This window comes from Megascapheus bottae, chromosome 1 (assembly GCF_031878675.1).
Source record: "Megascapheus bottae isolate mThoBot1 chromosome 1, mThoBot2.hap1, whole genome shotgun sequence".
Lineage (NCBI taxonomy): Eukaryota > Metazoa > Chordata > Mammalia > Rodentia > Geomyidae > Megascapheus > Megascapheus bottae.
In genome coordinates, this window is record NC_143509.1 from 26,994,061 (window position 1) to 27,009,889 (window position 15,829).

The window sequence follows — 15,829 nt, forward strand, 5'->3', positions numbered from 1 at the left end:
CAGGGGTGGAGCTCGGGCCCTGGGTGGCCAGATCTTGGCAAGCTGGAGTCTTTCCCCTCCCCCACCGCCAGTCCTGGGACTTGAACTGAAGGCCTGGGCACTGTCCCTGCGCTTCTTTTGCTCAGGGCTAGCACTCTATCACTTAAGCCACAACACCACTTCTGGCTTTTTCTGTGTATGCAGTACTTAGGAATCGAACCCAGGGCTTCATGTATGCTAAGTGAACACTCTACCACTACATTCCCAGCCCTGTCCCTGAGCTTTTTTGCTTAAGGCTTAAGCCCTTGACCACTTTGAGCCACAGCTCCATTTCCAGCTTTTTAATGGTTAATCAAAGATAAGAATCTTACTGCCTTTCTTGCCCAGGCTGGCTTTCAAACCACAATCCTCAGAACTCAGCCTCCTGACTAGCTGATATTACAGGTGCCCAGTTTAGCTAGTCTTGTTCTAGGCGCCCCTAATATGTATGAATCTCTATTTCCACTTATTATTATTAGTAGTAGTCGTGGGACTTGAAGTCTGGGCCTGGGCACTGCCCCTGAGCTCCCCAGCTCAAGGCTCTACCACTTGAGCCAAAGTGCTACTTCTGGTTTTCTAGTGGTTAATTGGAGATAAGACTCTCATGGACTTAGTGCCTGGACTGGTTTTGAACCTCAATCCTCAGAACTCAGCCTCCTGAGTAGCTAGGATTACAGGCATAAGACACCGTACCAGGCCACAACCCTGTCTTGTATCTAGGAATGGAACAGAGTAAAGGGAAGTCATAACTTTTGGTAGCTTTGACCCAAGGAAAGAGACCAGCACTGTCCTTGGACTTTCTCAAGGCTAGAGCTCTACCACTTGAGCCACAGCACCACTTCTGGCTTTTTTTCTATATATGTAGTACTGAGGAATCGAACCCGGGTCTTCGTGCATGCTAGGCAAGCACTCTGCCATTAGGCCAAACTCCCGGCCCCTGGTGTACTTATTAAGCCCCACCTCTATGTTACGTTCACCAATGCTTTTGGAGGCCAACTTGGTCTTGCTCTGGATTCCAATCTCCCTCCTGCTGCAGAACTTCACACTGTGGATGCCTCTGTGACTCAGTTTCCTCCTATATAAAACGTGAATAGATTCTATCTCCTCTGCTGTAGCAAAGCTTGGATGAATTAGCAGTGATAACTTGTTACATATGAAAGTATTTCATTTGGGAAATAGGGCTGTGGCTCAGAGGTATGGTGGTAGCCTTGAGCTGAAGAGCTCAGGGACAAAGCCCAGGCCCGAGGTCAAGCCCCATGACCCATAAAAAAAAAAAGAAAGAAAGAAAGAAAAGAAAACATTTCATTTGCCTGGCACGTCCTAGCTACCCAGGAAACTGAGACCTGAGGATGGAGGCTGATCTAGCCCAGGCAGGGAAGTCAATGAGTCTTCTCTCTAACCAGCAAAATAAGCCAAAAATGACAGGCTGAGAGTTTGGCCTAGTGGTAGAGCACTTGCCTAGCATGCACGAAGACCAGGGTTCAATTCCTTGGTGGGATATGGTGCTGTGGCTCAAGTAGTAGAGCCCTAGTCTTGAGAAAGCCCAAGGACAGTGATCAGACCCTTAGTTCAACCCCAGGACTGGCAAAGAAAGAAGGAAAGGAGGAAAGAAAGAAGGAAAGGAAGGAAGGAAGGAAGAAAGAAAGGAAGGAAGAAAGAGAAAAGAAATTCTAGAAGTGGTGCTGTGGCTCAAATGGTAGAGCACTAGTCTTGAGCATAAAGAGGTTCAGGGACAGTGCTCAGGGCCCCGAGTTCAAGCCCCAGGACTGGTGAGAGAGAGAGAGAGAGAGAGAGAGAGAGAGAGAGAGAGAGAGAGAGAGAGAGAGAGAGAGAGAGAGAGTTTCACAAACTTTTCTACCTTGCCTGGCTTCAAACTGTGATCCTCAGATCTCAGCCTCCTGAGTAACCAGGCCTGACTCACCAGCCCCTTCTTTGAAGCTAGTGAATTGACCTCTTTTTGAGTCAGTTTTTTCCTCAATCCCTAATTGGTTCTCCTAGACCTTAAAGTCTCAATTCTGCCTGCCAGGCCTGTAATTTGCTGGAAAACTTTCCTTCTAGAATCCCCAGGGCTTAGCATCGCTGCACACACAGGTTTAGTGTCCATAATACCCTTAGATCCTCTCTGGGTGATTGGTGGTAATTTCAAAACATTGGAAAAGGGACAGGCCTGGGTGTCCTTGCTCTTACTTGAATCTTGCTTGAATCAATACAGTGCCACCAAGCGGTGGCAGGGCCATTTAATCGTGTCTTCCAACTGGACTGTGCCCTCTGAGGGATGGCCGCTTCTCCGTAGCCTCAACTACAGGTGCCTCATTCTCTAGCTGCCTCAGTGGCTGGTCTGTGACCTCTCTTTTCCCTCTAGGCTCATTTCTGCAACCAGGGGGCGCCCTCTCATGGGAAATAAAGAACAGGCATCAGTGGCTGAGGGTGAGGGGAGTTACCCTTTCCCTGACCTCCTCTTCTTCTGATATCCACCCACTACATCCCATCCTGGCTCTAACCTGGCCTCCCCACCCCTCACCCCAGAGCCCCAGCTCTCTCCTCACTCTGGGCTTTCCCACCTATGTGCATCTCTTCCAGGAAGTCTTTCAGCCTGGGGGCTCTCCAGGCTCTTCCTACCTGGGGGTGACAGGAGACTGCTTGGACAATTCTAGAAATTGCAGTGGAATTTTTCAGATAAGGAAATTGAGGCACAGAGACCACTTGATCAGGGCTACTTAGGCAGGGCAATGGCATTTCTCCCGACCCCCCACCCCCCGCAAGACCTGGGGCTTGCGCTCAGGGTATGTACGCTGTCCCTGAGTTTCTTTTGCTCAAGGCTAGCATTCTACCACTGTAGCCACAGCTCCACTTCCTGTTTTTTCCGTTTATATGGTGCTGAGGAATTGAACTCAGTGCTTCCCAGTGGGGCAAGGAACATTATCAGAAGACAGCCAGGTGCTGCCTGTAATCCTAGCTACTCAGGAGGCTGAGATCTGAGGATTGCAGTTCAAAGCCAGCCCAGACTGGGCACCAGCGGCTCACGCCTGTAATCCTAGCTACTCAGGAGGCTGAGATCTGAGGACTGTGATTCGAAGCCAGCTCTGGATGGAAAGTCTGTGAGACTCTTATCTCCAATTAATCACAGAAATCCTTGAGTAAAAGGAGCTCAGGGACAGTGCCCAGGCCCAGAGTTCAAGCCCCAGGACCTGAAAAAAAAGAAAGAAAAAAAGCGAAAGTGGATCTGTGGCTCAATTAGTAGAGTGATAACCTTGAGCAAAACAGCTAAAGACATTTCCCAGGCCCTAAGTTAAAGCCCTGGGGCCTTCACACACACACACACACACACACACACACACCATACTCACAATCACAAATCCTAAAAGACAACTGGTGAGGCCAGCCTGGAGGCCTCTACTTCCCCTCCAACCTCAGTGAGGGGCCACTGGGCCTTGCCGGGCCAGGGGCACTGCAGCTCCTCTGCGTCCCTACTGAGAAGAATGGACAGGAGCCAGAGGGAGTTTCCGGTTTTTATTGCGGTCGTGTGGAGCGGAGGAGGTGGGGTGACGGGGTGCCCCCCCCCCCCCCCCCCCGTGAGTGAGCACTTGCTGCCAGCGGGGCCTGCAGGCCGGCGGGGCGGGGTCAGCCCGCTCCCCCGGCACCGCGCAGCACCGTGCGGATCCAGTCGACGTACAGGGCCACCCGCGCGAAGAAGTCGGGGAACTGGCGGGTGGCACATTCGCGAATCACGAAGGAATCCACGCCCTGCAGGACCCCGTCACACATCAAGGGGCCCCCCGAGTCTCCCTGAGGGGAGGGGAAGCACAGAGGGTCAGTGGACCACAGCTGCACGTAGTGGTCTCGTGCTGTGAACCTGCATCCCTGGATTCTGGAAGTCACCCCCAGTCCTCCCTGGGAGGGGCTCCCAGACCCACGACGGGGGAGGGGGCGAAGGGCGGTCATCACATGGGGAAACCGGAGCTCAGAGTGACCCCAGAGCCAAAAGGTGGGACCAGAACCCAGGCTCCGGTTCTCCCTGAACCCCCTCCCGGCTCGGACCCCTCCATTCCTAAGCCCAGGGGCAAGGGCCCCCTCCCAAGTTCCCTCTTCCCCCGCGCCTCCCCTTCCTGGACCACACCCAGCCCCAGCTCCCGGAGCTCCTCTCCTCGCCCCGCCTTCTCCAGGACCCAATCCCGAAGCCCCTCCTTCTCCTGAGCCCAGCCCTCTCCTGGCCACGCCCCCTTAGAAGGCTAAGCCACGCCCTCACGTCCAGAGCCCCGTTATTGGCCACGCCCTCGTCCCGGAGGCCGTGTCCTGGCCCCGCCCACTCCAGGGCTCTGCCCTCCTGGCCCCACCTCCCAGAGCTCCTCCCACTCGGGAGCTCCGCCCCGTCCCCGCCTCCCGGGGGGGGCACACGGGTACTCACGAAGCAGATGCCCGCGCTGCGGCGGGACACCAGCGTGCACACATTGTGCGGGCGACACAGGAAGGTGACCACGGTCACGTTCAGCTCCTGAAGCACGCGGGACACCGGCGCCCGGGTGCCCAGGCGGCCCCAGCCCATGGCCAGGCACTGGGTACCTTGGGATAGCGGCTGGTCCTGTCGTGGTAGTGGTGCCACGGCCACTTCGGCGGTGAGGGAGGCCGGGCGGTCCAGCTAAGGTGGAACAAGAGGCTGACACCTTGTCCAGTGACACCCAGGCCCAGCGCCCGCCTGATCCCAGCATCACCCACCTCCAGGCCATGTATGAATGGGGAGCGTTGATTGAATGCCCCCCTCCACAGGACCCCACAGTGTCCCGGAGCGTTGATTGAATGCCCCCCTCCACAGGACCCCACAGTGTCCCTCTCTGCCTTTGTCATGGCCTGGCATAGAGTAGGTACCCAATAAATGTTCGGTGCATGAATGATGCACCCACTCCACCTTCCCACCTGGATAATCATCACATCATTGAGGTTGTCCTCAGGGTCATAGTTGTCCTGGAAAACTTGGCTGATGGTGAACTTCTGTTGTACCGGCTCCAGGTTCTGTAGGTCGTGGGCCCCCAGCACCACTGTCACCAGGTGTGGGGGGCTAGGAGAGGTCAGGGTTTTATTCCTCCATCCCCATGTTTATTTCTATCCCTCCCACCAGAAACAGCCCACCCTGGGAAGGCCCCATACTGCTCAGGAGTCCCAGCCAGTAGGCCTGGGGGAAAGGGGAGACCAAACCCAGCCCCCATTCTGCCCACGTGCCACCCACAGGCAGGGCTCACATGTCCTGCAGGCAGTGGGCAGCAGTCAGCACAAAGCTCGGATGAATCAGGGTCCCACCGCAGAAGTGGCTACCGGGGGTCCTGCTCAGCTGCAGCGACGCTACATAGGGTCTGGAATGGGGCCGGGCCTCCCGCCCTCCCACGATCTGTGCAGCCCTGGCTGGACCTGAGAAGAGAGGATGTCACAGGTCACAGGCCAGCAGGGCTCACTCCAGGGACCCCTTCCCTAATCTTGTGTGACTTCCACCAGGCCTTGGACCTTTCTGAGCTTCAGTGTCCGCTTCTACCTAACACACCCTGTCCCGAGGTCGGCCCCTGGGCTCTGCGCCTGCTTTCTTTCTCATTCTCTTCCATTCATTCTTTTTATGGCTTCCTGGGTCTTGAACTCAGGCAGTGGGCCACTGTCCCTGGCTTTTTCACTCAAGGCTAGTGCTCTACCAGGGGAGCCACAGCTCCATTTCAGGATTTTTTAAATTGCTGGTCATCTCATAGACATGTCCTGCCTGGGCTGGCTTTGAACCAGAATCCTCAATTTAAGATTTCTTTCTTTCTTTCTTTCTTTCTTTCTTTCTTTCTTTCTTTCTTTCTTTCTTTCTTTCTTTCTTTCTTTCTTTCTTTCTTTTTTGCCAGTTCTGGGGCTTGAACTCAGGGCCTGAGCACTGTCCTTGGACTTTCTCAAGGCTAGAGCTCAACCACTTGAGCCTCAGCACCACTTCTGGCTTTTTGCTCTATATGTGGTACTGAGGAATCAAACCCAGGTCTTCGTGCATGCTAGGCAAGCACTTTAACCACTAGGCCAAACTCCCGGCCCCCCTGAGCTTCTTTTGCTTGAGGCTAGCACTCTACCCCTAGAGCCACAGCACCACTTCCTTTCATTGCTTTTTTAAAGACAGGGTTTCACTTAGTCCTCAATCTTGCAATCCTCCTGTTTCAATTAGGATTAAAGATTTGTACTACCTACATCTACAGTATAATTCTTTTTTTCTTTCTTTCTCTATCTTTCTCTCTCTTTCTTTCTTTCTTTCTTTCTTTCTTTCTTTCTTTCTTTCTTTCTTTCTTTCTTTCTTTCTTTCTTTCTTTCTTTCTTTCTGCCAGTCTTGGGGCTTGAACTCAGGGCCTGAGCATTGTCCTTGGGTTTTCTCAAGGGGCCACACTCTCGGCCCCTGTAGTGATTATTTCTAAAGGTTTGGTCATGGTCTGGTGGCTCACACCTAGCTATTCAGGAAGTTGAGTTCTGAGAATTTGGATTCAAAGCCAAACAAATCTGACAGACTCTTATTTCCAATTAACTAACAACAACAAAAACAAAAGTGGGCTGGGAGTTTGGCCTAGTGGTAGAGTGCTTGCCTAGCATGCGTGGAGACTCAGGTTCAATTCCTTGGTACCACATACATAGAAAAGAAGCCGGAAGTGGTGCTGTGGCTCGAGTGGTAGAGTGTACTAGCCTTGAGGAAAGCCCAAGGACAGTGCTTAGGCCCTGAGTTCAAGCCCCAGGACTAGAAAAACAACAACAACCAGAAGTGGAGGTGTAGCTCAGGTGATAGAGCATCAGCCTTGAGCAAAAACTACTAAGCAAGAATATGAGGATCTTAGCAAGGCACTGTGGCTCGTGCCTGTAATCCTAGCTACTCAGGAGGAGATCTGAGGATCGACGTTCAAAGCCAGCTCAAGCACTAAAGTCCGTGAAACTCTTTTCTTCAATTAACCATTAGAAAACTGGAAGTGGTGCTGTGGCTCAAGGGGTAGGGCAATAGCCTTGAGCTGAAGAGCTCAGGGAGAGAGAGAGAGAGAGAGAGAGAGAGAGAGAGAGAGAGAGAGAGAGAGAGAGAGAGAGAGAGAGAGAGAGAGAGAGACAGAGAGACAGAGACAGAGAGAGAGAGAGAGAGAGAGAGAGACAGAGACAGAGAGAGACAGAGAGAGAGACAGAGAGAGACAGAGAGAGAGAGACAGAGAGAGACAGAGAGAGAGAAACAGAGAGACAGAGAGAGAGAGAGACAGAGAGAGAGAGGGAGAGAGAGAGAACACAGAAATAATCCAGTCAACAAGAAGACTCATTTTACAGAATAGAAACTGAGTCAATCCCCCAGTGGTTTCCCCTTTCCTCCCCTCCCAGCTCTCCCTACTATGCCCCTACAGGGCCTCAGGGGCAGGCACCTCCCACCCAAGTTGACTGATCGGCACATGCACATGGCCCCCCACTCACCAGCCAACAGCAAAGCCAACAGGATGGAAGCGAGGGCAGGGCCGGAGGCTGGGCCGCTTGGAGCCATGGTCAGAAACGGGGTCCCGCTGGCTGGCTCCTCTTATAGCACTGTGGATGGAGGTTTCAGTTGCCCCACCATCAGGCTGTGGGTTCCCCACTTCCTGCTTCCAGCTGGGACAGTGTGAGATTATGGGGGTCAGGGCTGCACTCCAGGGAGGAGGAGGTGGGGGTCTCAGGGTCTGAATCTCCAGAAAATGTACACCAGCCCCCCCGGTCCCTGCTCCATCCCAGGGCTCCCCATCCGTGAGACTGTCCTTCACTATCCCCATCCCCAACCCCCAAGAATCCAGGAAGCACACGTGGCTGGAGACAGGATGGGGGGGGGCAACATGACCCCCACGTGGTCCGTGGCATCTCAGAGTGACCTAATGACATCCATATGCTTAGCTTTTTCTGGGGATCCCATCTTTTCAGCTAAGGCAGTGACTTTGCTCCAGGGGGCTCTCAGCCAAGTCCGGAAGCCTGTGTGGCCAACATAATTGGGGTACCCTGACTGTGCTGGATGGGTGGAGGCCAGGGCAGGGCCCAGTCCAAGAATCACCTGTTTGCGGAGCACTGTGGCTCACGCCTGTCATCCTAGAACTCAGGAGGCTGAGATCTGAGGATCGAGGTTCAAAGCCAGCCTGGGCACTAAAGTCCATGACACTCTTATCTCCACTGAACTACCAAGAAACCAGAAGTGGCGGTAGCCTTGAGCTGAAGAGCTCAGGAACAGTGTTCAGGCCCAGAGTTCAAGTGAAAAAAAAATGAAAGAAAGAAAAACGAACGAGGGAAGGAAGGACAGAAGGATGGAAGGCAGGCCAGGCCCTGGTGGCTCATGCCTATAATCCTAGCTACTCAGGAAGCTGAGTTATAAGGATCGTGATTCAAAGCCAGCCTGGGCAGGAAAGTCCAGGGGAGTTTTCGTTGTTTGGTCGTGGTGGTGGTTGTGGGGATTGAACTCTGGGTCTGGGCACGGTCCCTGAGCTCTTTAGCTCAAGGCTAGCTAGCACTCTACCACTTTAGCCACAGCACCACTTTCCGTTTTCTGGTAGCTAATTAGAGATAAGACTCTCACAGACTTTTGTGCCAGGTTGACTTTGAACCACAATTCTCAGATCTCAGCCTTCTGAATCTCTAGGATTATAAAAGTCAGAAGTGGAGCTGTGGCTCAAGTGATAGAGTACCAGCCTTGAGTGAAAAACCTTAGATACAGCACTCAGGTCCTGAGTTCAAGAAAGAGAGTGAGGAGAGGGAGAAAGGGAGGGAGGGAAGGAGGGAGGGAGAGAGAAAGACAGAGAGAGAGGGAGAGAGAAGAAGAAGAAGAAGAAGAAGAAGAAGAAGAAGAAGAAGAAGAAGAAGAAGAAGAAGAAGAAGAAGAAGAAGAAAGTTTGCAGAGGGGCTGGGAGTTTGGCCTAGTGGTAGAGTGCTTGCCTAGCACGCAGGAAGACCTGGTTCGATTCCTCGGTACCACATACAAAGAAAAGTTGGAAATGCTGCTGTGACTCAAGTGGTAGAGCTCTAGCCCTGAGAAAGCCCAAGGACAGTGATCAGGCCCTGAGTTCAAGCCCTGGGACTAGCAAAAAAAAAAAAAAAAAGAAAAATGTGCTGAGGGAGATAAGCCCCGGTGCAGAGAGAGGTATATGTTTTTGTTTGCTTGTTTATATATTTGTTTATTGCAGTTAATATCCTCCAGTCTCACTTTTTTTTTTTGAGGGATGCTAATCCTGGGGCTTGAACTCAGGGCCTGGGTGCGGTCCCTGAGCTTTTTGCTGCAGGCTAGCGCTCTACCACTTGAGCCACAGTGCCACTTCTGGCTTTTTCTGTGTATGTGGTACTGAGGAATCAAATCCAGGGCTTCAGGCATGCTAAGCAAGCACCCTACCACAAGGCCACATTCCCAGCCCCTGAGATTTCTTTTGTTTAAGCCTAATGCTCTACTGCTTGAGCCACATCTCCATTTATGATGTTATCGTGTGTGTGTGTGTGTGTGTGTGTGTGTGTGTGTGTGTGTGTGTGTGTATTACAGAGAAGAGTCTCACAGCTGGGCACAATGGCTCATACCTGTAATACTAGCTACTCAGGAGGCTGAGATCTGAGGTTCAAGGTTCAAAGCCAGCCCAGCAGTGTGGCCTAGTAGTCCTTGCCTAGTATGCACGAAGACCTGGGTTCGATTCCTCTGTACCACATACATAGAAAAAGCCGAAAGTGGTGCTGTGGCTCACGTGGTAGAATGCTAACATTGAGGAAAGCCCAAGGACAATATCCACGCCCTAAGTTCAAGTCCCAGGACTGGGGGGGGGGGGAAAGTTTTGGATTGATTAAAGTGATTTCAGGGGCCAAGAGTATGATCTAGTGGTAGAGTGCTCGCCTAGCATGCACAAAACTGTGGGTTTGATTCCTCGATACCACATACACAGAGGAGGCCAGAAGTGGCACTGTGACTCAAATGGCAGAGCACTAGCCTTGAGCAAAAAGTGTCCAAGGACAGTGCCAAGGCCCTGAGTTCAAGCGCCAGGATGGGCAAAATAAAATAAAGTGATTTCAGTAATCCCAAGACTTTCCAAAGTCTGAAGGTCCTGGTTCCCAGAATGCACATCAGGCTGAGCACCCCGTTCAGAGTGACTGCCCCAATCAGGGCTTGCTTTCTTTCTTTTCTTTCTTTCTTTCTTTCTTTCTTTCTTTCTTTCTTTCTTTCTTGCTTGCTTGCTTGCTTGCTTGCTTGCTTGCTTGCTTGCTTGCTTGCTTGCTTTCTTTGACATAAAAAAGGCTCTACCACTTGAGCCACCTCTCTACTTCCAGCCTTTCAGTGGTTAATTGGAAGATGAGTCTCTCTGGCTGACCTGCCCTGGCCAGCTTTTAAACGGTTCCCCCCTCAATCTCCTGAGTAGCTTGGATTACAGGCATTAGTCACCGCCAGGCTCTTCTCAGTGAAATACATTTCCATAATGCTGTTAGCTGGAGAAGGGAGTCTGATCAGACAGACAATTAGCTGGGGCAGAGGTGAGAGGCTCTGGAATTTTTCATCAGGCTCTGTTTTCCCTGGAGCGGCAGGTGTGGTGACCCCTGCTGGGCCATCCTACTGCTACCAAGGTGCTAGACCAGAGGGCTAGGAGGACCCCAGCTGGGCAGGATCCGGGGGAGGGAGGAGGCTGAGGTGGGGGAAGAACCAGGAGCCTCTGAGCCAGGAGCTGGGAGGGGATCTGGGGCTGGGAGTTGCGAGGCCACAACTCCCAGCCCCTTCCTTTGCCAACTGCCAGTGGTCCAACAGCCAACAGCCAGGCTCAAGGGGAGGGGAGGAGGTCAAGGTCACTGGGAATCTAGGGAGAAACCAAGGGCAGGAGGTGCAGGCTCAGGTCTGTGGCTGCTTCCTCCTCCTCCTTCTCCTCCTCCCCTCCTTCTCCTCCTCCTCTTCTTCTTCCTTTCTTTCTTTTTTTTTGGGGGGGGGGGCTTTCTCAAGGCTAGACTAGCTCTACCACTTGAGCCACAGCACCACTTCTGGACTTTTTAATGTATGTGGTACTGAGGAATTGAACCCGGATCTTCACACATGCTAGACAAGTACTCTACCACTAGACCAAATTCCTGACCCACTTTTTGTTTTTTGCCAATCCTGGGGCTTGAACTCAGGGCCTGAGTATTCTCCCTGGGTTTTTTCAAGACTAGCACTCTAAGACAGCACCACTTCCGGCTTTTTCTATGTATGTGGCACCAAGGAATTGAACCCAGGTCTTTGTGCATACTAGGCAAGCACTCTACCAGTAGGCCAAACTCCCAGCCCTCTTGGCCCACTTTTGGCTTTTTGGTGGTTAATTGGAGATAAAGTCTCATAGACTTTCTTGCCCAGACTAGCTTTGGACCGTGATCCTCAGAACTCAGCCTCCTGCACGGGATTATAAGGTTGAGTCAGCAGACCTGGTTTGGAGGCAGCTTTATTGTGTATGTGTGTATGTGGACACACACACACACACACACACACACAGCAGTCCTGGAGCTTGAACTCAGGGTCTATGTGCTGTCCCTGAGCATTTTTGTTCTACCACTTCAGTCACAGCTCCATTTTTGGATTTCGATGGTTCAGTGGAGGTAAGAATCAACCTGACTTTCTTGCCCAGGTCAGTTTTGAACTGTGATCCTTAGCGATCAGGTCCCATGATGTAAGGGCATGAGCCAGGAAGACTGGCTGGAGGCAGTGTTAGTGCACAATAAACCCCTTCAGTGATTTGGCATGCATATGTATGCAAGCAAGATCTTGGTCAATGTTCTAATTCTAGAACATTCTGTCATCCCAAAAGGAAGTGCCATTGTCATGAGTAGGCAGCCAGCTTTTGGGCCTCATAAGTCACTTCCTGTCTCCTCTCTAGACATTTTGTATCAATGTGTGTCTTGAGTCAGCATCTCTCACTGAGTAGGGTAACCTCAGGGTCTTTTCAAGTTATCCTATCACATGCCATAGCCTCATCCTGTTCCCTGTTTCTTTTGGAGTGACAGAATGATCTAGAACCAGATAGTCATGGTGGTTACACTGCAAGGTAACAACTACAATGAAGTTAAACTTCCAAATGAGATCCTTTATAGTCTGGGCTGGGAGACATAAGCCTGCAATCCTTAGCTAGTTAGGTGGTTGAGATCTGAGGATTGTCATTCAAAGGAAAGTCTATGAGACTCGTGTCTCTAATTAACCACCAAAAAGCTGGAAATGGAAGTGTAGAAGTCACAGAATACTAGCTTTGTGCCAAAAAGGTCAGGGATGGCACCCAGGCCCTGAACTCAAGTCCCAGGACTGGCACAAATAAGCAAAAAACAAAAAGCCTGGTGCTGGTAGCTCACACCTGTAATCAATCCTAGCTACTCAGGGGGCTCAGATCTGAAGATGATGGTTCAAAGCAATCTCAGATAGAGAACTCCATGAGATTTTAACTCAAGTAAACTATCAAAAGGAAAGCCTGAAGCTGAGTGTGGTGGCTCACACCTGTAATCCTAGCTACTCGGGAGGCTGAGATCTGAGGATCAAGGTTCAAAGCCAGCCTGGGCACAAAGGACCTGAGATTCTTATCTCCAATTAACCTCTAGAAAACAGGAAGTGGGGATTGGTTCAAGGGTAGGGTGGTAGCCTTGAGCTGAGGAGCTCAGCGACAGCCCTCGGGCCTGGCGGAGTTCAAGCCTCAAGACCCACACGCAAAAAAAGGAAAGCCTAAAGTGTCTCAAGTGGTACATCGCTAACCTTTCACACAAAAGCTCAGGAACTGCATTGAGGCCTCAAGTTCCAGCCCTATGATCAGTGAAAAGAAACAAAAATCAGGTAAATGAACTCAGAGTGAGTCTAGTTTCTGTGCCTCAGTTTCCCCTTTTGTGCAAGCTGTGCACGAGCAGATCCTGCTTCTCAGAACTGTACTGGTCGCTGAGCAGACCCTGTGTAGCTCTTGCTGTATTCAACTGCCCTGCTCCACTTCTGAAGCCACCTATGTCTTCCTCTTGCCCTGCGGACAGCCCGGGCTCTAGGCCGGGCCATGAGTCTATGGGGCCACCTGCAGCACCCCCACAAACAATCCTGCTGCTCCCCATTTTCTCTCCAGGGCCCCAGTGTTATGAAACCCCCAGACACTCCCTCCCCAACACCCCAGGAATAGGGGGAGATTGCCACATTCCCCTCTTCTTCCCTAAAGCCGTTTGTGGCTTCTTTCACCATCAACCTTCCCAACAGCTTCTCAGGCTCCTACCACACTGGCTCCTGGGGAAACTGAGGCCTTGGGTACAGTCAGATGGAACAAACTTCGGCTTCCTTGTCTCCGGTGATGGGGCGGGGGGAGTTGTGGGGCCCATATGTACTGGTTGACCAGGCCTGTCGAGCTCCACTGCAGCATCTCTGTCCCCAGTGTCCCCAGCAGTTAATTTCCCCTGTCACTGAACCATGTGTGGATGGAGGCCACTTTGTACCCAGGCAGCCTAAGTCCTTTAGAGAGTAGCCGTCGCTGCTGCCTCCTCCTCCTCCTCCTCCTCCTCCTCCTCTTCCTCCTCTTCCTCCTCCTCTTCCTCCTCCTCTTTCCCTTCATCTTTTTTTCTTGAGGGCTTGACCTCAGGGCCTGGGCACTCTACCACTTGAGCCACAGCACCACCTCTGGCTTTTTCTGTGTATGTGGTACCGAGGAATCAAACCCAGGGCTTCATGCATGCTAGGCAAGCATCTACCACTAAGGCCACACCCCCAGCATGCATTCTTTTTTTGTGTTGTCACGAGGGCTTGAACTCAAGGCCTTGTGCTCTCATTCAGCTTTTGCCACTCAAACTTGGCACTCTGCCACTTTTAAGCCACACCTCCACATCCAGCTTTTTGTGAGTTAATTGGATGTCAGAATCCCAGAGACGTCTCTACCAGGGCTGTCTTTGAACCGTGATCCTTAGATCTCAGCCTCCTGAGTAGCTGAGATGAGTGTGAGCCACCGATGTTTCCTTCTGTTTCCACTTACTGTCCTATGCTCTCTTCACATTTGTCACTAGCAGCCACTACAGGACAGGAGTACCCACTGTGCTTCTTGCCAGGTGGGAAACTGAGGCTGGAAGCAGGAGTCTAAACCTGAAGATCTTCCACACCTCTTACGGTGGGGGAAATATTGGCTAATATGGAGTTCAGTGTGAAAGCATGAGACAATTTTAGACAAATATTGTGACTAATAAGAACAAAGGCACAGAAAAGCTAGGTGTGGTGGCTCACACCTGTAATCCTTGCTACACAGAGGACTGAGATCTGAGGATCTGGGTTCAAAGCCAGTCTGGGCACTAAAGAACGTGAGACTCTTATCTCCAACTAACCACCAGAAAACCAGGAGTGGCACTGTGGCTCAAGTGGTAGAAGGATAGCCCTGAGCTGAAGAGCTCAGGGACGGCACCCAGGCACAAAGTTCAAGTCCCATGACTAACAACAACAAAAGACACAGTAAGGGCCAGTGTGAGGAGGGGGAGGCCAGGAAAGGCTCCCTGATGCTGACCCAGTGGTTCAGGCCTATAATCCCTGCTTCTAAGGAGGCTTGAGCATTGAGGATTACAGCTCAAAGCAAGCTGGGGCTGGAAAGTCTTTGAGACTCTTTTTTTTTTTTTTGCCAGTCCTGGGCTTGAGCTCAGGGCCTGAGCACTGTCCTTGGACTTTCTCAAGGCTAGGCTCTGCCACTTGAGCCTCAGCACCAATTCTGGATTTTTTTCTATGTATGTGGCACTGAGGAATCAAACCCAGGTCTTCGTGCATGCTAGGCAAGCACTCTACCACTAGGCCAAACTCCCAGCCCGTCTTTGAGACTCTTATCCTCAATGAACCACAAGAAAAACAGAACTGGAGCTGTGGCTCAGGTGGGCGAGAACTAGCCTTGAGTGAAAATTCTTAGGGACAATGTCTAGGACCTGAGCACAACCCCAGTATCTCATGCCAATAGAGAAGAGGGGTGAGAGGGAAAGGGAGGGAAGGAGGAAGAGAGAGAGAGACGCACAGAGATAGAGAAAGTGTGTGTGTGTGTGTGTGTGTGTGTGTGTGTGTGTGTGTGTGTGTGTATGGGGGGGGATGAGAGAGAGCAAATTGCAGGCAACCCCCTCCCATAATTGTCTCCACATAATTGTCTCATTCTACCCATCTCCCAATGGTCACCAGAGAATGTTCAAGGCTGGGAATAAATAAATAAGCTGGGAGTTTGGCCTGGTGATGGAGTGCTTGCCTAGCATGCATGAAGACTTTGGTTCCATTCCTCAGTACCGCATACAGTACTGCCAGAAGTGGTGCTGTGGCTCAAGTGGAAGAGCTCTAGCCTTGAGAAAGCCCAAGGACAGTGCTCAGGCCTTGAGTTCAATCCCCAGGACGGGTAAACAAACACACAAAAACCAAGTTTAAATAAAATTCTGCCTTTTGGCCAGGTGCCGGTGGCTCACGCCTGTCATCCTAGCTACTCAGGAGGCTGAGATCTGAGGATAGGGGTTCAAAGCCAGCCAGGGCACAAAAGGACCTGAGACTCTTATCTCCAATTAACTTCTAGAAAATAAGAAGTGAGGCTTGGCTCTAGGGTAGAGCAGTAGCCTTGAGCCGAAGAGCTCAGGGACAAGGCCCAAGCCGAGTTTAAGCCCCATGACTCACCCCCCCCCCCCCACACTAGTTCTGCCTTGTGGCTGCCGGCACCTCAGTTTCCCCATTTGAGAAATGGAGAAAGTACTATCCCATGAGGCTGTGTTGTGTGGTTGGTAGAAGGAAACAATCCACCAACAATTCACCTCTCCCAGCTCTGCGCCACTGTCCAGGTGGCGAAGACCCCCTCCGTGGGCAGAGGGAGGAGCAAGGAGGAAAAAGAGAGGAGCGGGA

At 51.7% G+C, this 15,829-nt stretch overlaps 1 protein-coding gene across 1 annotated transcript; it reads right to left on the reverse strand.

Moving 5' to 3' along the window:
* Positions 1–3,639: 3,639 nt before the first annotated feature.
* On the reverse strand, positions 3,640–7,522 carry LOC150068612 (myeloblastin-like). The gene is made up of 5 exons (XM_090328957.1): positions 7,456–7,522; positions 5,253–5,418; positions 4,930–5,071; positions 4,424–4,654; positions 3,640–3,804 (listed from the first exon to the last, which is right to left on the reverse strand). Exons 1-5 carry the CDS (start codon positions 7,520–7,522, stop codon positions 3,640–3,642), a joined length of 771 nt encoding a protein of 256 aa, XP_090185083.1.
* Positions 7,523–15,829: the final 8,307 nt, after the last annotated feature.

Coding starts and splice junctions, on each gene's coding strand:
- LOC150068612 (XM_090328957.1), bottom strand. CDS start 7,522: ATGGCTCCAAGCGGCCCAGCCTCCGGCCCTGCCCTCGCTTCCATCCTG. Junction 5,419..7,455: donor GTTGGCTTTGCTGTTGGCTG/GTGAGTGGGGGG, acceptor CTCTCTTCTCAG/GTCCAGCCAGGGCTGCACAG. Junction 4,655..4,929: donor ATGATGTGATGATTATCCAG/GTGGGAAGGTGG, acceptor GTTCCACCTTAG/CTGGACCGCCCGGCCTCCCT.